At 43.9% G+C, this 23,306-nt stretch overlaps 1 protein-coding gene across 11 annotated transcripts in view; it reads right to left on the reverse strand.

Annotated features, from left to right (window-relative positions):
• The window catches only part of TENM4 (teneurin transmembrane protein 4), an 840,211-nt gene that overhangs the window by 23,487 nt on the left and 793,418 nt on the right, over positions 1-23,306 (reverse strand). For all 11 annotated transcript variants that reach the window (XM_042456125.1, XM_042456124.1, XM_042456133.1 and 8 more), the window contains 3 exons: positions 15,669-15,904; positions 10,700-10,996; positions 5,595-7,209 (listed from right to left, as the gene is read on the reverse strand). In XM_042456125.1, the coding sequence (XP_042312059.1) occupies positions 5,595-7,209; positions 10,700-10,996; positions 15,669-15,904 (2,148 nt within the window). The remainder of the gene's footprint in view (positions 1-5,594; positions 7,210-10,699; positions 10,997-15,668; positions 15,905-23,306) is intronic.

The raw sequence follows: 23,306 nt of genomic DNA on the forward strand, positions 1-23,306 counted from the left end.
GACAGGAGCCTACACTCGTGAAGCCCTTGGTGCTGAAGACAGACCGAACGGAAGGACCTTGTATTGAAAGAAATCTGGTCCAACGGTGAAGGCAAGGAATCTGCGGTGGTCGCTCTGTATTGCAATGTGAAAATAGGCGTCCTTCAGGTCCAGCGTGTGTGAACCAGGCATCTTTCTGCAAGAGTGGCAGAATAGAGCAAGAGTTACCATCCTGAAGCGTCTATAAGCTGTGAAGGTGTTTAGGGCGCGTAAGTCCAAAATCGGCCTAGCCCTCAGGTTTTTTAGGGACAATGAAGTATTTAGAAAAAAAGCAGTATCGGCCTGGGAAGGTTGAACAGGCTCGATAGCCCCTTGTCCAAGAGGGGCACCTTCGTCGAGAAGGGTGTCCGAGGGTTCGGTGGTAATGTAGCTCCGGTGGCAGGGAGCTTAGAGAACTCCAGGGCATAACCCTTCGGACTATATTTAGGACCCAGGGGTCTGTTGAGTGGATGCCCAGGTGTTATAGAAGGGCTGCAAACCATCTGTGTGGGAGATGACGAAGTGCGCTAGGGGGCTTCAGAATCTCTTTTTGCCCCTAGCATCTTTTTTCTTATAACCGGTTGGTAACAGCTTTGAGGCGGCTGGCGACGGTCTTGTTGGGAGGGAGAGGAGACCTGGAGCGTCTGCCCTGGCGTGAGGAATCTTGGGGCTGGAACTGTCTCTCGGGATGGTGGAAGCGTTGCTGCCTGTGGTGGACCATTCCGTTGGCCACTGTACCGTTGCTTGGTCGGTCTGGAGGATGAGGCTGACATGCCGTGTTTTCTGGCAGCTGTTTTCATTCTGTAATGAAAACTTAACTTCTCATCTGTCTCTTTATTAAACAGGCCAGAATTATCAAATGGCATGTCCTCTATGGCCGCTTTGGCCTGGGGGGTCAAATCTGGGAACGGAGCCAGGCATATCGGCGAAGAGCTACCGATCCAGGAGGATCTTGGAAGAGCAATCGGTTGAGTGTCGTGCTGATTTATTTGCTGACCTCCCACGAGTGGACCTTGTTCCGGATGGCGGACATAATCCTCTTCGTATTATCAGGAAGCTCACTGATGTAGGGTCCATTTTTTCCATAAGAGGTTAAACATATGCCCCCATGCACGCTGGGTAGTTGGCAATTTTTATGTCCAAAGCAGCGGAGGCATAAAACTTCTTCGCCAGGCCGTCGATTTTTCTACTCTCCTTATCCATGGGGGATGAGGAGGGACGAGCTGCAAAGGAAGTTTGTGAGCCTTCCACAATGGCCGTCGGGTCTTGGTGGTAAACACCAAGACGGTCCTGAAGGGGTGACCCTGTAGAGGTTTTCAATCTTTCTGGAAGTAGAGGGATGGATGCCGGTGTATCCCATGACCTCTTGGCAATCTTCTCCAGGATGGAAGAAATGCCAGGTGGTGGGCGGGAGCACAGCCGTGATCCGAAGTTCCACCGGGTCGAGAGCCTCCTCTTCAGGTGAGCAACCTCAAGTTTGAGGGTCCGCCATTCTGATTACTTTATCAGAAAAGGAGCGGAAGTCATCGTAGGCGAGGGGGCATCTGGTTCCCCAAGCGGGATTGTTCTGCATATAGCTGGACAGATGGAGAAACAGAATGAGAGCGTGAAGCGGAAGGAGATCTACTATCTCTGTGGCTCAATGGTGATGGGTCTCTCGAAGCGGGCGCGTGTGACTGTCTCTAATGTGTCCCGGTGTCGAGGAGAGTTAGGTTCACTCTTGTGGACCTGGGACGTTGCGCGGAGGTGATCTGCGTCTACTGGTAACAGGTACTGGCCGTATGGTAATCATAAATCAAGTCCGGGTAGGTATCAAATAATGCCCTGTCCGGTTGATAGTCCTCCGTAGGGGGGCTGGCACGACGATTCCTCCAGGGCCTTGCAGCTTCAGTTCCTAGCGTGGCTCTATCTTCTGTACAGTCGTGGTCTATCCCGTGTGGGACGGGATGGTGAGGCTCTGTTCCCGTCTAGACGGGATGGTGAGGTCCTATCCTGCCTGGCACGGATGGTGACCGGGAGCGCTTCTGTCTCTGCGGTGATGTTTGAACATCCGGTCCGGGATTTCTCCTTCGGCTGGGACGAATCGCCGAGATTGACTATCTCCAAGTCTCTATCCTGAACAGAGAGATGTGATGGATCAAGATTCTCGGCTCGAGTGGTGGGGCTGAAGCGAGGCGAGCTCTGGGTCGGAGTTGGCACCGGCCGTGACTCCGGTGGGGGCACCAACACAGTACTCGGGGGGCCCTTGCGTCTGGTCTTAGGTGGCGGAGACACTGACCTAGCCTTCCTGGCTCGAGGCCATCTTTAGGCGCCTTGGAGGGTTTTTGCTTTTCTCCATGGGGCCTTTTTGAAGGTTTTTCCGGCTTCGATTTGAATCGTCCCCGTTGAGGCGGGTGAGAAGGCCTTTTCATATAGAGACACTTTCAGCTTCTGGCTCTATTCTTTAGGGCTTGGGCCGTCATGGCCTTACAATGCCTGCAGTTCCGGGAATGTGGCCTTCCCCTAGGCATAGGCACATTTGTCATGTCCATCTGACATGGGTATTTTAACCCCGCATTTAGGCGCTGTTTGAAGGAAGCCATGGCCTGATAACGTTACCAGACCGGGTCAATCCGTCGAGTCAGGCAAGGTTGGAATCGGCAAGCAAGGAGAGGTCGAGTCCGTTTCGTGGTCAAATGTCCGTCTTAGGCTTTAGACAAAGTTGAAATCGGCAAGCAAAGAGAGGTCGAGTCCGTTCCGTGGTCAATGTCCGTTTAAGGCTTTGGTCAGAGATTCAGAACTGAACAACAGCAAGTTCCTCGAGCTGCTAGCGCGGCGGAATGAAGAACTGAAGAAGGGCGGACCACCAGGGGCCTTTATACGGGATGGGCGGGGCTACCGCCAAAAGTTGCAAAGAGACTGCAGAAAGGTACATGACTTTCTGCCCAGAATTCTAGAAGTTTCCGAGTTTGCTGCGCATGCGCCGAAATAACCCATTTGTGTGTTCGCAGAGACCACGAAGAAGAAATATGAATATACACGAATGAGCAATGTAAATTTGCACCACAAATAAACACATGTTAATTCATATACTATGTCAAGTGGGGGGGGGTGCAATCTGCATGTTGTATAAAAAGGGGTCCCAAGGGTAAAGTTTGAGTACCACTTTAGTATTGTGGTGCATTGAAAGATAATATGGTAGGTAATATGACTAGGACACAGGAAGCTGCATTATACCAGATTTCTTGTCCATGCAGCCTAGTGAAGGGGACTGTCAGAAAAACTGCATTCACACTGCAGAAATATGCAGTTTGACACTTGTTTAACTGCCATGACTCTGTTCTATAGAATTCTGAGAAATGTTTTTGTTGTAGCACCAGTTCTCTGACAGAAAAGGCTAAAATCTCACAAAACTACAGTTCCAGAATTCCTAGTATTGAACCATGGAAGTTAAAGTGGTGTCCACCTGAATTATTTCTGCAGTACGGATGCAGCCAAGGTGACCATAAGGCCTTGTGCGATGGAGCTGTTGAAGAAAACGGTATGAATATTTTAAGGTTCTAACGATTTCAAATTATTTAAACATGTACAAAACATTCTTAGCCATGTCTCAAAACATCCTGACATGTTCTGCTGATACAATAACATCTAAGACACTGAGATAAGATATAAAGCACAGCTGTGATGTACATCATTGGAACAGTGCTGGTTCCTTATTGGTCATAGTTTTTTGTTGGTATTCAAAGACATAGCTGTATTAACCTGGATCAGTATGCAAAGTGATTTTGTCACACCTTTGAGACTGACTGAGAGAAAGAAGTTGGGAGCATAAGCTTTTGTAGATGAAAAGACCTTACCACGCGAGCCCAGTTTATCATTATAATTTTGTTAGTTAACAAAAATGGAAATATACGGGTTTGAGAGCAGTCATTATCACACATCTCTGCAATTGCACAACTGGGGCTGTTTCTGCCATTGCGTCTCTTCTGCACTCCCCTCAATCATGCCTCCCAGCCCTAGCTCTGGCCTTTTGGGGTTTTTCAAATTTTGTTCGCATTTCCTTTATTTTCTACTTTTATTTATTTATTTTGCAATTTTGAGTTCTGCTACTGTGATGATCAAGGCTGAATCTCCCTGGAAGCCAAGATGATGATCTAGTTGAGGCTGTTGTTCTTTGGACATATCATTGGAATCATTAGAAATAATAAAGCCAGGAAAGGTGGAAAGACGTAGAAAGAAAGGAAGACCACATGCCAGATGAATAGACTCTATTAGGGAGGTCACGGGTATGAATTTGCAGGACCTAAGCAGAGCAGTGGAGGACAAGGATCTTTGGGGATGTTTTATCCACAGGGTTGTCAGAAGTTGGGATCGACTCGAGGGTGGTTAACAACAACAACAACAACAACAACAACCTACTGTGATTTAAATTTAAAAAAAAATAGAAAAAACCGTAAATAGAATCAGCCTGCTTGGAAATAGCAAGGGAGAAGGGAGACAAAGGGAGAGAAGGAGACAGCAGTGACATTTTGCAGCTGAGGACTAAAGGGACTACAGCACAGTTGGGAGTTTATTGATGGGTTTTCCATGTCAATGAAAATGAAAGATTTACGGCGCTTTATAAAAAAAATAAGAAAGCTCTAACCATGCTTTGGAGAGACAGGAGGTGTTGGAGGTGACATAGTGCAATAAGTATTGCCAAAGGCACTTTCCCTCCCAATTCTAATTGTTGTTTAAAAGCTGCATGTAGTAATCTCCTAAATCCACTTCATCTGATCATCTGATGCAGCAGACTTAGTCTCCAAATGCTTATGCTATCACTTTCTTTCTCTCAATTTCAAAGGTGCTACAAGAACCCTTTGTATCGTTTTATCTTGGCCAGTTCCTGCCACTGCATGTTTCTGTAAGCATTCTATATAAAGTTGACTTAACTGCTTATTCTATACAAAGCTGGTTTAATCACTTTGGCTTCTAAGCCAAGGTCCACTCAACACTGCATCATTAAATAAGTTGTTGCTTTCAGTCTATTATCAGGCTCCATTTGTGAACCTTAAAATAGTTAAACATTTCCCCTTCTGAGTGGCAGTGGCTCTTGAGGTTACAGGCAGAAAGAGGTATTTCTCAACAGTTGATCTCTGCTGCTCTTAACTGGAAATGCCAGAGGTGGGACTCAGAAACTCAGTCATGCAATGCATGTAAACAAAAAAACAAACAAGCTTCATTTATATACCGCTTCATACCGCCTAAGCAGTGTCTAAGCGGTTTACAACTGTAAGCTAATTGTACTGAAATGTAGTTCCCATTCTACAGATAAGCAATAAAACTCGGTGGTGAAGCACATGCTTTACATGCAAAAGATCCCTTGTATCAATGTGGTGTAGTGGTTTGAGTACTGGACTATGAATCTGGAGATCAGGTTAGAGTCCCCACTCAGCCATAGAAACCTACTGGGTGACCCTGGATAAGTCACTCTCAGCCCCAGAAAATCTTGTGATAGGTTCACCCTAGGGCTGCCATGGGTCGGAGACAACTTGAAGGCACACAACAACAACAATCAATGTCTGACAGATGGACAATTGTCCAATAATGCATGTTACCTGTCATATAGCACTTGATATCCTGAGAGTTACTAATAGGGTTGTTATTCTTGAACATGTAAAGATTGAAAGGCATTATGTTGTTGCTGCTTAGACGTTTCCAAATGTCATGGTCTGGGCTGGTCCATCGGCCGGCTAGAACATCATAGTCTCTTTTCCCCATATGTATGAGCTTGGTGAGGGGGTCATACAGGCCTCCATGGTAGCCAATTATGATTTGAAAGTTTGGGTTAGTGTCCATATAGATCTCTCCATAAGCGGTGTACAGGATCTGCTTGATCATCAAGCCTGTTCCACTGAAGACAGCCAAAGGAGTCCCAATATTGTCACAAGCAATGTAAAATTCATCTCCACTGCTTAACTCCATGGCAAAGAGATGGCCTTGAAGGTCATAATAGAGGGATGTTATCTCAGAACTGGAGTGATTGTACAGATGGGTGACTTTGGTGGGGTTGGTGAGATCTGCATAAAAAAACTGCAAATGATGGCCATGGATGGTTTTGCTTGAAACCCTTCTTCCAAGTCCATCATAACGATATTTTACACTCCAGCTGCTGGCTTTGTTGTATGCCTTGATGAGCAGCCCAGCAGAATTGTACTCAAAAATGTCATTTCCCCTTTGTCTCAAGAAGCCATCTTCATCCATTTTATACTGCACATCACCTAATCTTGTAATCCTGTCCCTGAGATCATATCTCAGTGGAGTGAGGCGGGCACTGTTGCCAGGACTCAGCAAATGGAGATTCCCATTGAGGTCATAACTGTACCGCCAAAGGGGCTTCTCATTGATTGACACAGTCTGCAGCTGGCCATCAGCATCATACTCATACGAATATCTTGTGGTGTTTGCATAGGGGCCAACCTTCAATTCTTTTTTCACTACTCTCCCCATGTTGTCATACTGCACAGTCATCCAATACATGAGAGACCTGAATATCTCATACTGCACTTCCTTCATCCTACCGTAGGCATCAAAATGCTTAGTGTGGGTCATAACAGCTGTAGTGATGATTTGATTGATGTCATAATAGATAACCCCAAATTTGCCAAATTGTTCTGTTTTACCTGATACATCATCATACCGGTAGAGGTCAATGGGTAATGGGGTCTCATTGATCACGGCTTGCATGCTGGTTACCCGGAAGCTGTTATCATAATTGTAGTCAAAGCGGGCATTCACCATGCCTTCTTCTGTGAAACGGAAGATCTGCCGATCAATGAGAGGTCCAATCTGCCGGTAACGGATGGTGCAGGTGAACCCTTCATTTTGCAGGTTTATGGTCTTCAGCATGCCTGCAGTTTCATCATAGGTGAAGCTGATTTTGGTTGTGTCATAAAGCATTTCAGCCAGTTTTGACAGTTTGCCATACTTATAGATGACACGCCGCCCCGTTCCCAAATGATAAGTATGCAGGAGCTGCCGTTCCTCATTGAAATCCTCAACGACCGAAGCATTACCCTCTGGGGGACGATAGATGTTTCTATAATAGCCAATGGAGCGGATGGTTTCCAATGTCTGTCGGGCTACGTTGGGCATGGTCACGGATGACAAGCGATCATTCTTATCAAATTCAAAAATATACTGCCGCTGGCTGTGAAGGAGCAGTACCATGGACTGTAATCAGGAGAGAAAAAAATAGTTAGAAATGGTCATTTTATATTGATTAGAAATCTGAACCTTTTCAGGCAGGAACATTTTAAAAACACTGCATGAGATCACTGATCGTTACATAGGTGCGGAGCAAATGGCTGGGAAGGAGTGGTCTCTGGCTACTTCGGACATGATTAGGTTGGAACTGCAGCGAGTGCATGGCCCGCTCACAAAGCTGGCTACTGCCGCAGGTTCCAAGCATCATGGCCAGGAGCTGGGTTTTTTTCTGCTCCTTTGGACCAGAGCGCAGCATCAGGGCAACCTCTGGCTACTTTGGAGGCATGCGTTGTTTGAACACCACACACCCAAAGTGGCTTATTTGGCCAGTGTTTGGGCCTTAATTAAATATAATATCTCCTGGCATGACCCCTCCACCATCCTGCTTTACTTGCCATCAAACAATAGATCTCTTTTCTCCTGTCAGTTGAGACACAGCAGACTGACATCCAACATAGCAAACAATTTCTGGTGCGACAATCAGAAGCAAGATTCCTGTTGCAATTCCTCTTCACACTGGAGATTGCTGGCAGGAGTATATGGAAATATCCGAATGCTGTGCCCTGTTTGCCAAGAGAACAGACCTCCACCATTCACAGCAGCTGTAAAGCAGGATTGCAAATACTCAGGACATTATCACACAAGGCTAAAAGATGAATTTTCAACAGGATAAAAGTATCTTTGGCCAGTACATCTCACATGACATAGTGTCTGTCCTGCTGTTGCCTTGCACCTTCTAATGGACAGGCAAAACCCATCAACAGGCTCTCAGTCTCACTGCTATTCCATTACTGCTTTTCTCTGATAGGTTCCTTCCGCTGTGCTGCAGTTTCACTTCTCAGGCAGTCACATGGTGTGAGTGGCTGTATTCTGCTCCCCCTCTCCTCCTTCCCACACAGCAGCTACTGCCCACAACAGCTTCCCAAAGCAACCGGCTTCAGGAGGTGGTCAGTGACCATGATTGCTTGTGTGGGACTGCTGCATGAACCTCCATACTTTGGGAGGGGTGGAGGAGGAATGATCGCAGCTGGCAATTGCCTCTCAAAGCCAGTTGTGTGCATATTCACACGGGAGAAAGCTGGTGGCTGCAATCGCTCCCCCCCCCACTTCCTCCTGGAAAGTGGCATTTGGCCAAATTTGGCATTTGGAAAATTTCACATGACCATAGAGCATTGTGGGGAAAAGTGTGATAAGAATTGGTGCCAAACTGGTAAGCTTCCATTCTTAAACTAGCAATATTGTGGTGGGACAAAGTCCTCACAGACCATGAATACAAATTAGTTAGGAGTCCATAACTTTGGGATATGCATTTGTAACTACAAAAGTGACTTCCAGTCATTACAACATCTTGTAATCTTTGACAATTTCCATTTCCCCCCGGTTTATGGAACTAAAAAGGGTGGAAACATATCCAGGGAGGGGGCAAAATGAGGGCACTTGCTTTCCATATAGTGATTGTATTCCCCCCATGAAATTTTTCTTCAGTTCCCAAATTTCCAGCATTTCCGAGATGCTGAAAAGCATTCACACCTGAAACTCTTCTCTGTGCTGTGTCAGCATTCCCTTGGTCACTCTGCTTGACCCTTTTCTTTGGATGCCTAAACTGTACAGTTGGCCCTTCCCTTACGTGGGAGATCCATTCCAGACCCCGCCGCGTAATGGAAGTTCTGAGTAAGCTCAAGCTTCATTGGAAACAATGGGGCTCATGCCCGTGGCTCGCACCTGGCGTGTTTTGGAGTATGCCCCACTGGCGTGCACCCCATTGTTCCTTCCGGGGCGTTGAAGAAGCTTTTCCGGAGCGGCTCCCAGCTGGAAGCCGAGTACAGCGCGGCCGCGTATAACGTGGGCGCACTATATTTCTAAATGCTACATTTTACATTACTCCTATGTCTTAAATTGGGAGACTGAAGGCAAATTTCATTTTGCAGGACAGAATTCTTGTTTGGCTGGGGAATGCCCTCTTTTTGCCCCCTCCTGTAGTTACACAGCTAGAAATATCTCCCTGGTTTTTTGAGCATTGAAAAATGTCTTCTAGACTCTGGCATTTTTATTCTCCTTCCTATGCTCTTGCCTTAAAATTTCACTGAAGCAATAAATCTAGATTCTGAAACAAGCACATTTTCCCAGATTCATATTAACTCAATGAATGTGCAGTTCACTGATAATCTATTGGTGACAATGAATTATCCAAAAAGCTAGAAGAAGGGGGAAATTAGTCCACTCAAAATTAAGAATACACAGATTTACTGGCAGACAAATTCTATCTTTCTAGCTTGTGCAGGATATGACTGATGCTCACTACAATCATGACCAGAATCCTCTTGATACTATTACAAATCAACTCTGAGATTAAAGTGCTGGTTATGGCCAATAAAGTCCTATATGGCTTAGGTCTAGACTATTGGAAAGCTTTTCTCTCCCCATATGAACCTGTCTGAATCTTCTAATCTTTACATGGGTGGGGGGCTTTCTCTCCATCCCACTACCCTCTCACCAGCTCAGCTGATGAGAACACAGGAAAAAGCCTTCTCAGTACTTCAGTAACTCTCTCCCAAGGGAGTCTCAGCTGATCCCCTCTCTTCTCTCTTGTCACCAGCAAGCAAAGACCTTTCTATTTAGTCTTCAGCCGTTAAATGGTTGAGTTAGAAGATTATGCAATGGATGTGTTTTTTTTTAAAAAAATGTGCTTAAGGTATTTTAAATTGTTTCAAATTAATATTTCATTTGAATTACAGTGGGCGCCCTTATTATCCGCTGGGTTTTGGTTTCAGGACCCCCGTAGATACCGAAATCCATGCATACTTAAGTCCTATTAAATACAGAACAGTGGCATAGTAAAATGGTGTCCTTTAAATAAAATGGCAAAACCAAGCTTTGTTATTTGGAATTTATACTTTTTTGAAATATTTTCAAGCTGTAGATGCTTGAATCTGTGGATAAAGAATCCATGGATACAGAAGGCCGACTGTAATTATTTAATACGTTTAAACTTTTGTACTGTCTACTGTTTTAGCTGTTTTGCTTTAACCTATATTGCAAAGTACTCTAAGTTCCATAGGGGGAGAATATTTCATGGATGAAAACTGAGACGCATGAGGCCAAGCAACATTAAGGAGGCAGAGGTTATTAATGAGGAAGAACACATAAGCTAGAAGACGCTGCAGCAGTTTGCTTTTGCTTGGGTCTACAGGGAAGGGAAAGATTCTGCTCCCCTCCTCTGTTTCCCCCTTGCTGAATAAATGGAGTACAAATTACTTTTGCACCTGAACTTACTTTGCAGCAACTGAAGTAAGCTGAGGACACAGGAGAAAGTGGGAGGAGGTGACAGAAACTGGGACATTTTAAAAGCAGCTAGAAAAATGAGATGACAAAGGATTAATTGGGACTATCTGCCAAACTGGAACAGATGGAGCATAAGTACCAGTTTTTCAGAATATTTTTCAGAAGTGCCATTCACCTTCTCTAAATAGGTGTAGCTCCACGATTTGCCATCAGCAAAAATTCGGGATGTAATCCTTCCAGATTGGTCATATTCCATCCTTTCTGACATGGTTCCCCTTTGGATCCCAGCAATATGCCCTCCAGAGGAATATGTGACATTCACACCATTCAGCCGGCTGCTCGGAGACCAAAGACTGGGCCGGCCAGCCTGGTCATACAGGATCCTCAGGGTGAATTTGCGATGGTCATCATAGATCTTCTCTGTCCTTGTCACACGATCGAAGTCAAGGGACAGCAAATTTCTGTTGTGAACCTTCAACAGAAACAGGACAAGAATAAGAACGTGAAAGCCTGAGAGGGTAAAATATTAGTCACATTTTAAAACAACTAACCAGTTTTTCTGAGGAAGGTGATAAATACTGTAGATTTTTAGGAAGAAAAATAATAAATGAAGAAGAAAAGTAAAACAGTAATTAAAACACACAGCTCAGTCCCCCAGATAGATTCATTAAGTGGTTTATAACAATTACACAAATAGATTCAGTAAGTGGTTTATAACACGTGCAACAATGGCTTGAACAGTACACACACAGAGCGAGAGATAAAGGTGCATCTACACTGACACCACTTTAAGCCCCGTAGCTCCATACTATGGAATCCTGGGATTCAGTTTTATAAGGACTTTAGTGTTTTCTGCCAAAGAGTGCTGGTGCCTCAAAAAACTAGAAAAACCCAGGATTCTGTAGGATGGAGCCATTGCAGTTATAGTGGTGTCAAACAGCACTATTTCTACAGTGTAGATGCATCCTTAAAAATAATCTAAAATTCTAAAAATTCCTCTTTTGCACTATATCACTATAACTCTTTTCTTTTTAAGGAGAAGAAAATCGCCCTTCACACTATCAGTTTGTCTCAGCAAACTTTAAGAAATCTTTTGGAAGAGCCCTAGTGCTGATTAAAAAAAACCTCTACAAACTGACACCCAAAAGAATGGGACAAATTGATGTGGAGGCAATAACAACCAGGAAAACCTGGCAAAACTCTACAAGCCATTTTGTGAGAACTCACACATTTAAAGACAGAACCCAGTGCTGTATCACACTCTCCCTCACCATGAAGGTTTCCAGACAGGAAAATAAAAACATTATTTCCTTTTTTAATGCCTATGCATTTCCTTTTGCACTCAGCTGCTGAAAGGACCTATGGCTTAGTCTGCATGTGCACTGCAGAAATAATCCCCATTTTAACTGCCATGGCTCAGGGCTACAGAATCCTTGTTGTGGCACCAGAGCTCTCTGACAGAGACGGCTCAAAGTCTCACAAAACAACCACTCCTGGAATTCTGTAGCACTGAACCATGGCAGTTAAAGTGGGGTCAAACTGCATTATTTCTGCAGTGTGAATGTAGCTGTAGTGCGACACAAAGAATGGCCCACTTGGGCAGCAATGCGAGCTATCATGCCTGAGAGGGGGAAAATGGAGATTTGTATCACAGAATCTACACTGAGAGCCCCAAAACATCTTGTAGTAAGTGCTTATGCTTTAGGAATAATGAACCACAATTGCCTGGCTAAATAAACACCACAAGGCACGTGGTATGGTTATATTTTTGTGGCAAAAGAAGCTAAATAAGTTGCTTGAAGCCTGGCTTTGGAGGTGCAGAGCGATAAGGTTAGGATGCTCCAATTAGCCAAGCAGTGGCTTAACAGTTGGCAATGAATCTCTGTGGGCACAATGGTACAATCTGTCATTGTGACAACCATGGCGGCTCTCTTGCTGGCAGATGCTGGACGAAATATTGAGGCAAGCCTTCGCTTGCATGTCCCAGGTTAAATAAACAAAAGTAATGACTCTGGCAGCTCCATAACTGTGAAGGCATCATTTGCACTCCCCAAGTGAGAGGTGGCTTTATCCATCATGCACTTAGAGGTCTGCATTTGCGTGAAGGAGCTGGCATTATCTAAAGCAGGGTTAAGAGCAAACGTTTTTTGATATAGAGAAGGCCCAAAGCAGAACTGCTCATTATGGATTTTTAACCCAGCTGAAGAGCAAGGCGATCAATCTGTAACAGGCAGAGGACCAATTAGAGGTACAGAAATATAGGAAAGCTGGCAAGGCTATTTCAAGGTGTTTGCAAGCCTGCAAAATGGTGGGACTGGGTGCATGAAAGCCCAAAGAAGTGTGTCAAGAAGTCTGGGGAAATTATGGAAAGAGTGAAGACAATTGTGAGGGGCCATGCTACCTCCTTCTGTCTATTTTTGTGAGCCTTCCATGTCAGCCTGGTCCTATTCATATTGTGTAAACACTACTGTTTTGGGTGACAATTCTGTAGTTTCTCTGCTCATGCTAGCTTAGAGATTCTGGGAGTTGTAGTCTAAACAAAAGAGCTAGTTTTCTTAGCTCTGGTCTTATTGATCCTGTCTGCCCAGATGAGAAATCCTTGCCCTCTTTGGCCAAGAATAGCTTGTGATACCTGGGCTTAATGCTCAGTTACAGAACAAGAGATAATTCTCATGAAGTTCCTGTGTGTCCAAAGGAAGCTATAAAAACAGCATCAAGAGGAATTTGGAAGAGGACATTCCCCCCAATCACTCTAATGCCAGTTGTGTTGAAAACGTGTCAATTATCTGGATGTACGTCTAGCTGAGGATGGATATTATGCAGATAAGCAGAGAGCAGTTGCTCTCTGCAGTTTTTATCTGTCACCCATGGTTGTATGAATTCACTCTTTTGTTGGCATCCTGTTAGTGGCATATGCAAATATAATTCATCTGTCTGTGTGTCTGTGTGTATCACTGCAGAGACTGGCATTACTTTCCCCCCTCTGCAATAAACAATGTCTCTTCAGTACCTACCGTGTCACTGTGATAGCTGCCTCCGACAGCCATTACACTACTGGTGGAGATTTGTGAAGCATCTGGCTATGTTTCTGTAGTGAGGCGCAAAGTGATAACACCATCTGTTGAGGCCTCTTGGTGGAAGAAGTCCTTAGTCTGTGCCTCATTAGCCCTATGCTTCTTGAATCTCCCGCAAGGAAAAGTCCCTGTGCTCTCTATCCCATATATGCTAGAGAAATCAAATTTATAGTTCTGTCAGCCTGAATATTCCTTCCCCAAAAGGCCAGATCACCCATGAACTCGCTATGTCTTGTGCAGTTTAGCCCACAAGTCTTCAAATTCTTGTTCATGAAGGACACTTCAAGACATGGCCCCATTTCTCACCTTACTTTGCTATAGTAAAGTCCTCATGGAGGGTTGTTTTCTCATCAGAAAGAAGATTCCATTTCAGTCCACCCTTGTGCAACTCCCAGGGTGACTAAAATAGTTGTAAGATACTGGATGGAGAGAAGTAGTGGAAAGTTCTGCTCAAGTGGAACTACACCACATCTCCCATCTAATAGGACTCCATTTTATCCTGTGAGCAGTCAAGATCCACAGCAATAATCTTGCAATGCAATGGCTGGCAGAAGGTAGGCAGTATTTGAGAAGCTGCTGGCTGTGTCCCTATAGCCAGACATGCAATGATGACAACATCCTTGGAGAACAGTGTCCAGATAGAGAGAAGTCATGGTACCATTCCATTCTGCATTGATTAGACCTGATGTGGAATACTGTGTCCAGTTCTGGGAACCATGTTATAATAATGGTACTGACAAATTGGAAAGAGGGTGATCGAGATGATTTTAAAAAAAATCAAGACAGGTGAGGAGCAGCGCAGTGAGCTGGGCATGTTTAGCTTGGAGAAGAGAAGATGGTGTGGTAACTATCTTTAAGTAGCTAAAGGAATTTTACAAAGAAGATGGAGTGAGATTCCGATAGGAAACAATGGATTCAAATTACCAGAAAGGAGATTTCATCTGAATATTAAAAACAATTTCCTCACAGCAGAGATATTGACTCAAACTCCAGCTGGATTCAACTCACTTCAATGAATCGACTTGGCTTGACTTGGGAATAAATGATGTACTGCCTTGACTCGACTCGTAACTTCTCAGTTTTTAGCGACTGATTTTGCTGGACTAACTTCATCCAGAAACAGCAAAAATGTTAAGCAATGGGTTTGAGGTGGGGGTTCAATTCTACTCCGCAGCCTGTCCCCACTGATGATTGGAGGAGCCTTCTAAAGCTTTTCAAGAGCTTTAGAAGGATTCTTCTGCCTCAAGCTCATTGCCTAATGCATTTGCTATTCCCCTCTGGGATTGTTTTACCTAGCTTTGTACACAAATTTGTGATTTTCTAGTTACTAAAACTCCCCCCCCCCATACACATCTCTCCATCACTTCCTTCTTTGCTGTTAAATTTGGCTCCTAGACTTGAGACTCAACTTCAGATTTGACTTGAAAGTATCTTGCAAGGGCTTGAGGCTTGACTTGAGACTTGAAGGTAGAGACATGGAGTAAAAGACTTGAATACATTACTGCTTGATAGTATGAGCTGTTCAACAGCTGCCTCGGTCTTTGAAGATCTTTACGCAGAGATTAGATGGATCTCTCAAGACTACTTTAGATGTCTGTTCCTGCATAGTAGGAAATTGGACTTGGAATCCCTTCCAACTTTATGATTCTGTAAGTACCAAATGAAATGGTAACAACAACAGAACTTGGTAATAGTCACTTTTTGGGACTACAGTTCTTAGAACTATAGGCCAGAATTCTGGGAACCTGAAAAAGGGGCATTACCATTACTAAGAATAACAAATAATTATTGTACTCTGATGTGAGAATGAATCCTAACACAGATTTGTTGTTGTTTTGTGCCTTAAATCCATTTCTGACTTATGGTGACCCAAAGGTGAATCTATAATGGGTTTTATTCAGAGGTGGTCTCCTTTGAAGTTGAAAAAGTGTGATTTGCCCAAGACCACCCAGTGAATTTCCATGGTTGAGCAGGGATTCGAACCCTGGTCTCCAGAGTCATAGTCTAAATCTCAAACCACTGCACCATGTGGGCTTTCTAAGGCAGGCACAGCTTGATTTTTCCACTCACCCTCAGCCTGCGTCCAAATACTGTGATCTGGCCTCTTGCTTGTTCTTTGCGCTGCCTCCACTCAACCAGGTTAAGACCGTTGTCAATGGGAAGAGTAACATTCCTCTTCCCCACAGTAGGGTTAACTGTGCCAGCCAGTAGGTGAGGTTCGGTCTGCAGTGCTACTTCCATGCCATTCGCCAGCATGAGCCGGAGGGAGCCATCCGCACCGATGTAATAGCTGTTTCGCACTTGGTCTGTAAGAAGAGGGAGAAAATGGCTCAGAGGGCAAAATTCTGTAGCTAAAATAATTTCTGCAAATTAGATATAAGGTAGGAGAGGCCCACAAAGAAAAATATCTTAGCATCAACAACACAGTAATAGTTTTTTTTTGTGTGTTTTTTGGGCTATGTGGCCATGTTTTAGAAGAGTTTCTTCCTGACATTTTGCCAGCATCTGTGGCTGGCATCTTCAAGATGCCAGCCACAGATGCTGGTGAAATGTCAGGAAGAAACTCTTCCAGAACATGGCCACATAGCCCGAAAAACCCACAAAAAACTATGGATGCTGGCCATGAAAGCCTTCGACATCACAGTAATAGTCTTTTGTCTTTGGCAATTACTAGGTTGAGTTTATATTGATAACAGTGGTTATTTGAACTGTTATAACTGATTTGTGTTTTCTCCCTCCTTGCCATTTTAGAAGGACTACAGGGGGAAAGCAGAGATGTCCACTTAGGGCTCATTCACACTTCCTTTTTTGTAATGATAAGATCCGCATCTCTGCACCCATTCAGAATAGGTTCAGTGTTCCCACTATTTTTTATGCCACAGATTCTCTCTGGGGTATTTAAACTTGGTCACTGTTCCCACTTGCCACCATTTTGGATCAAAATCGAGGTGCCTCCATTTCTGGAACGGTGGCAGTGCAATCCAAATTGATCTGATAGCTTATTCACACTATTAGAGATGCAGATCATTGCAGTTCTTAAAAAAAGAAGTGGTAATGGACCCGGTGTCAAATGCACCAGTCGCCCCCTGCAAACTGCACCAAGTGCAGTTGGGGCAAGTGTGAACTTTGTGGAAATAAACTGGTTCCACATTGGTTTATTTCTGTAGTGTGAATGACCCCCTAAACAGTAACATTTCATCTCATGATTAAATCTGATCAGCACTAAATGAAGTTGGTAGTTTTGATTAACCAGAAACCTTACTTTTTAATAAGGCAGAGATCATCTCTCTTTTCTGTTCTGCACAGAGCCTTCCATGGCACTGCTAGTACGATAAGAGAGGGGGAAAAACACTTTAACAAGAAGAATAACCTCTCTTCCTTTTTGAGTGTGTCTACTTGTCAAGTCATCAAAACCTGGATACACACAGGTTTTATAAGGTGGTGTTGGTGGGAAGTGCATTGACACATGGTCCTAGTGCTGGGGTGGGCAAAGTGTGCCCCACATACATTTCAGCACTTTCACTTCTAGTATGCTTAGCATGGCTATGTTGGCTTGGGTTGATGGGAGCTGCAATCCAACAACATCTGAAAGGCCACACACTTCCCCAGTCCTGCCCTAACACACTGTGAAACCTGATGGTACATGATATGGCAACGTTGCTGAAATTATGCTGGCTTGTTGTTAGGCTTTTTTCTGTCACGGTTTGGATAGCAACCCACTTGGGGACCCCAATTATGCTTCCTTGTGTTCTGTTGTGCAAGAGAGGTGCTTGGAATATAAATCAACTGTACAGAAGAGCTAACTTGCCAGGAAGTTTTAAGCAAAGTTCTCTCTCTTGTTTAATTAGATGTGCTAATTAAAAAAATAAGGGGGGGGGGGGGAGAAAAGGAAAAGAAACTGGCCGTAACTTAAAAGCTTGTTATTAGGAGATGAATTTGAAACAGGGCTGGCTTCAGAAGCTGTTAATAATGCTGGGTGTTTGCATGGGCAGCCAATGAAGAGCTCATCACCTGAAAAATGCTATCAATAGCACTTGGTATGTGAGATAAGGAATCCTGGTATGTGTATTTTTCTCTTATAGGTTAAAACAGGTCCACCACCAATGCCTTACTTCTCCCCTCTCCGACTCTGGATTTGGAATGACGCACCCCATGCAGCTTTGCTGATCGGCTGAATACTGAAATGCTTGACCATAAGACAATGATTAGAGACCCTTCCTCTCTGGTTGCAGAAATCGCAGCAGTCAATTAATTCCCTTGCGAAGCCCCGACCGGCAGTTGCTGCAGCTTAATTAGACTCCCGAGGTGGGGCCCAAACTCCCATCCCAGCATTTGCCAGACAACTTAATGTTCCTTAAATCCAGCTGGGCCAATTAGGAATGGGCTTTGGCTTGGAAATAAAAGCACTTCCTTCAACTCCTTCTGCAAAATCCACCTTCCCCACCCCTTTTTTGTTACCAAGGCTAAATGTGTATAGCTGAAACAAATAAATACAAATGCTTTCTTTCCTCATTGGCCCTGCTTCCATTTTCTTCTGCAGGTGCTGTCTCCCCTTGCGCAAATCTGTGAGCTCTGCATCCTGACATCAAACGGTAACAACAAAAGCAACACAGCTAGCCATAATTGCAATAATTTCTGACTTTTAGGTCATTTATAGGGTCGCCAGATGGAAAACAGGAGAGGGCTCCTGTATCTGTAATGGTTGGAATTTCAGCAAGTATAGCTTGTTGTTACACTGATGTCAACTTGAGTCAAGTTGCTTCAACTTGGACTCGACTTGGCAATAAATGACAAACTGACTCTACTCGACCCGTGATTTATATATATATTTAGTGATCGACTTGCTGGCCTTGGTTCAGTAGTGTAACGCATTCACAGGCAATGAGCTTGAGGTGGAAGGATCCTTCTAAAGCTTTCGAAAAGCCTGCTGCTGCTTCTAGGTAAAGCTTTAAAAGGCTCATTCAATGTGTGGAGGGGACAGGCTGCTTAGTAGACCTCATTTTTCTAAAATGCAGTCTTGACAGATTTCCTACGATAATTTATTCTTTTTTACCTAGTTGTGCATGTCAAAATAAAAATCTTGATTTTCCATTTATTGAAAGCTATCCCCCACCATCTCCTTTCCCCCCATTAAAGTTGGCTCCCAGACTTGAGACTTGACTGGAAAGTATTTTGCAAGGACTTGAGACTCAACTTGAGGCTTACAGTAAAAGATTTGAATACATTGCTGTAAATAGGTAACAGGCAGTACCTGATGGAATTCCCTCTTCTATACAACCATTAAAGATACAGGAGCCCTCTCCAGCTTTCAAGGATTGTGAGCTGTTAGCCAATTCACTGTATCTCTTAGTGCTTGTGTAAGTGCTTGTGTAAGTAAGAAATAATACTCAACCCAACTGTAAGTCCAGATAGAAACCTTGGACCCTGGGGCTACACTGAGGGCCAAGTTTGGCCCAAGTGTATGTCTCAGATGGCTGTCCCACTTTCATGAAACCTCAGCTGCATCTGCACTGCAGAAATCATGCAGTTTGACACCGCTTTAACTGCCATGGCTCAGAGTTAAGGAATCCTGAGATTTGTAGTTTTGGTGTAGCACCAGAGCTTGGACAGAGAAAGCTAGCTGTCTCATAAAATTACAGATCCCAGAATTCCATAGCACTGACCCATTGCAGTTAAAGTGGTGTCAAATTGCATGATTTCTGCAGTGCAGATGCAGCCACCATCATCTGATGGTATCATAGCTTGGTACATTTGTCTTTCCATTCTAATAGCTGGGAATATCTCTGCTAAGGCTTAGTTACTGCCAGTTAGAACATCACTATTCAGGGCAGTTCTCAGGGTGAACCTTCTTATGGAAACTCCTTGACTGTGAGCTTCTACAGGAGGGTAGGCTGGCCTCCAGACAGGACTATTGGTCACTAAGGTCCCTTTCATACTACATATTATAGATATTATAGCATTATCATTCTATTTCAATTGCCATGGTTGCATCCTATGCAATCTTGGGGTTTATAGTTTGGTGAGGCATCAGAGCTATCTGGCTGACAATTCTAAGTATCTTGCCCTAAAATGAAGAGGGAGCTCAGTCAAACTCAAAGTAGACATAATTCAATAAATGGGGCTTAAATCAATTGTTAAGTATCATAAGTAATTTGATGAGTCCTTCTCCTCCACCTCTATTTATTACCAACCCTTCCCCAAGATTGGGACTCTGTCCTGAGTCACTAGAGCAATTTGGTTGGGAAATCTAAATATCCCTCCCTAATCTGCAAATCCTAGGATTCCAGAGGATGGAACCATGGCAGTTACAGGGGAATCATAGTGCTATAATTGCATCATGTGAAAGGACATTAACAGGTTGATGCGGAGTGGTCTTTCATGGAGGTTGTTGTCATTTCCTTCCCTAATTATATTTTGAATGTTTCTGAACTGTTAATTCCATGCTTGTTTTCAAAATCATTCTTCATGATTCCTTTTTTCACTCTGCTCTCTTTTAATTTATGTTGTTAAGATGCTTTGGGTCCTCAACAGAGAGAAAGGTGGGATATAAAATAAACAAATTATTGCAAGTATCAGCCTTGATTGTATATTGCTGGCTAAATTATGTAACTTTACACATACTTACTTACATAGCAGAGGCGCTACAGAACTACCCTAGTGAATTGTGAAGATGCATATCAGGGCACTGGCAAGAGTCATCAGATGTGCATTGGGTTCTGCCAATGTGCATCAGCACTTCCTAGACAGTATCCTGATGCGCACTGGGCTCTACTGATGCATGATGAAAGTCCCTAGTCCTTGTCCAGGACTGATGCACAACAGTCACTTCATTGGCTCCTTACATAGCAACATCACGGCAGCCCCCTTACTGAATACAGTCGGCTCTCCATATTTGCGGCTTTGACTATTCATGGATTCATTAATATATTGTCTCTAGGAATCTCTAGTTCCTCCAACACAACTCTATCGTGAACATCAGCCAGAAATTGTGCTGGAGGACCTAGAGCAGTGGTTCTCAACCTTCCTAATGCTGCGACCCTTTAATACAGCTCCTCATGTTGTGGTGACCCCCAACCATAAAATTATTTTTGTTGCTACTTCATAATATGTGTTTTCTGATGGTCTTAGGTGACCCCTGTGAAAGGGTTGCTCGATCCCCAAAGGTTTTGCAATTCACAGGTTGAGAACCGCTGACCTAGAGCTTCCTAGAAATAACACTCTAGGCATTTGTAGGCCCTCGAGTGCAATTCTACAGTCAATGTCTGGCAGACATTGACCATAGAGTTGTGCTGGAGAACCTACAGATTCTTAAAGAGGTTTTCTCTCTCTCAAAAATCAGTCAGTAATGGGCTGGATGAGGGAAAACAGACTCAGTTTGAATCCAGAGATCATGATAGGTTCTCCAGGCCCGGGGAAGGAGATTTTTCCACCTGTCCCGAATGGGGTCACGCTCCCCGTGAAGGACTCAGTTCGCAGTCTGGGGGTGCTTCTGAATTCGTCGCTCCACCTAACATCTCAGGAGGATGCGACAGTCAGAGGCGCCTGTTATCAGCTTCGACTGATACGCCAAGTTGCGGCCCTACCTGGACCAGGGGGACCTTGAAACAGTAGTACACGCTCTGGTAACCTCTCGGCTGGATTTCTGTAATGTGCTCTACATGGGGCAACCCTTGTACCAAACTCGGAAGCTACAATTGGTTCAGAATATGGCAGCAAGGCTGGTCACTGGATGTTCCAGGACCAGTCATATAACACCTATCTTACAAGATCTACACTGGCTGCCGATGCGCTTCCGGGCACAATACAAGGTGTTGGTTGTAACCTATAAAGCCCTAAATGGCTTGGGCCCAGGGTACTTGGAGGACCGCCTCTCCCCATATAATCCGCCTCACACTCTCAGATCGGGTGAGAAACCTCTACTAAGAGTTCCTAAATTTAGATACATGTCATCTCAGAGGGCTTTCTCGATCACAGCCCCACAGCTCTGGAACTCTTTGCCCAATGAGCTCCGCACTGTCACCTCCCTAGATGTGTTTAAGAGGAATCTGAAGACCTTCCTATTCCGCCAGGCTTTCCCCCCATGAGCTCTGATGTTATTCTAATCCCCCTTCGATGATGTATACTGTCAATCCAGCTATTGCATGGTTTTTTATGGTTTTAATCTGTTGTGGTTGTTGTAGTTTTGGCTTGTTCATGTTGGTTTTCTTTGATTGTATGGAGGGTGGGTTTGTACACTGTCGGGATATTGTTGTAATTCATTGTTTTGTTGAATTTTAATATTGGAAACCGCTGTGATCTGTATAGGAATAGCAGTATACAAATAAATATTATTATTATTATTATTATTATTATTATTATTATTAAAAAAGAGGTTTTTTTTATTAGCAGTTTTCCCACTTTTACTGGGGTCCTGTGCTCCTAACCCCAGTGAATTTGGAGGGCCCATTGTACCAACATTGCAAAGGTGTTCAGTTTTATTTCCTGCAGATGTAAGTCCAATTGTGTAGACTGAGTCTCATGCAGAATTCCAGCTGTGGAATTCTTCCTTAGTGCAGAATGCATCTGCTTGTCATGTGCAAAGCAAGCTACCCTAATTGCATTCCCTGCCCCTACCTGGGTTTTCATTTGTTTGAGATAACAGAACCAATAAGAGAGGAAAACTGTACTACCAAGGAAACAGACTGAATCCCAAACAGCAAACAGCTGCGCTATGAAGAACTGGCCAGGCCAAAGTTCTGCCGGTTAATTAGGTGCGAGTGTGCACGTGTCAACAAAGGAAAACGTTAGAAGGCGCCAGGATATAGGTGTCTCATGGTGCAGGGATTACCGTGATGATGTCTGTTTCCTGCTGCATAATCCAGTGCGTGCCGCTCAACCCTTCTCACCCCTTGCCAATAGCTGCAGAGGAGAGGTTGATTCGTTGTTTGAACGTATTTATATTAATGGCCTGACTTATCTCCAAGACTCTGGGGAAGTTATGGAAATATTTTCAATTTTGCATTAACTGCTCCCCTGTCCCAAATGGAATGGATATCTTGCCTCAAGGCAAGTTCATAGTTGTAGAAAGGAAGAAGTGGGAAGAAAGCAGATGGTTTCTCTCTCTTCCCCACCTCTTCCATGCCCACGTGGGCATATATATGAAAATAATATATACTTTAATTTTCCCTTTCCCTTTTGCAGATCTGGTTCGTGTTATATTGAGCTAGGGTTGTGACAAGAAGTTGCAGCTGGAAGGCTCCTCCAGACAGGGCAAATGTGTTGGGAGGTTGTGATGTTTGCTGCTGTGGTTTAGGTGTTTTTGCTTTTTTTTTTTTTAAGTCCAGTAACAATTTTATGGTCTACTGGACTATTTTCTGGTAATTCCCAGCTCCACCTGCAATGTTTTGTTCTCACTCTTGAGTGGGTTTCTTTTTAATTCTTAGACTTACTGGAACGAACAAACCAACCAAAGTCATCTTCTTAAAATAATTGCAAATTAAAATTTAAAAATAATCAACTTTTCTCTTCTTCTTCTCTCTTTCCCCCCAAAATATTTGTTTTACAGTTATAGTGCATCAGTGAAATAACACTTCAGCACTTTACTGTCTTGGCTAGCGTCGTGTTAGTGAAATGTTGTTTGCAGTTGTGTGCCTTCAAGTTGTTTCCATGGCAGTTTGCTTCAGAGGGAGTTTGCCATTGCCATCCTCTAAAGCTGAGAGAGTGTAACTT

The sequence above is a fragment of the Sceloporus undulatus genome, chromosome 3 (genome assembly GCF_019175285.1).
Source record: "Sceloporus undulatus isolate JIND9_A2432 ecotype Alabama chromosome 3, SceUnd_v1.1, whole genome shotgun sequence".
NCBI classification, from domain to species: domain Eukaryota; kingdom Metazoa; phylum Chordata; class Lepidosauria; order Squamata; family Phrynosomatidae; genus Sceloporus; species Sceloporus undulatus.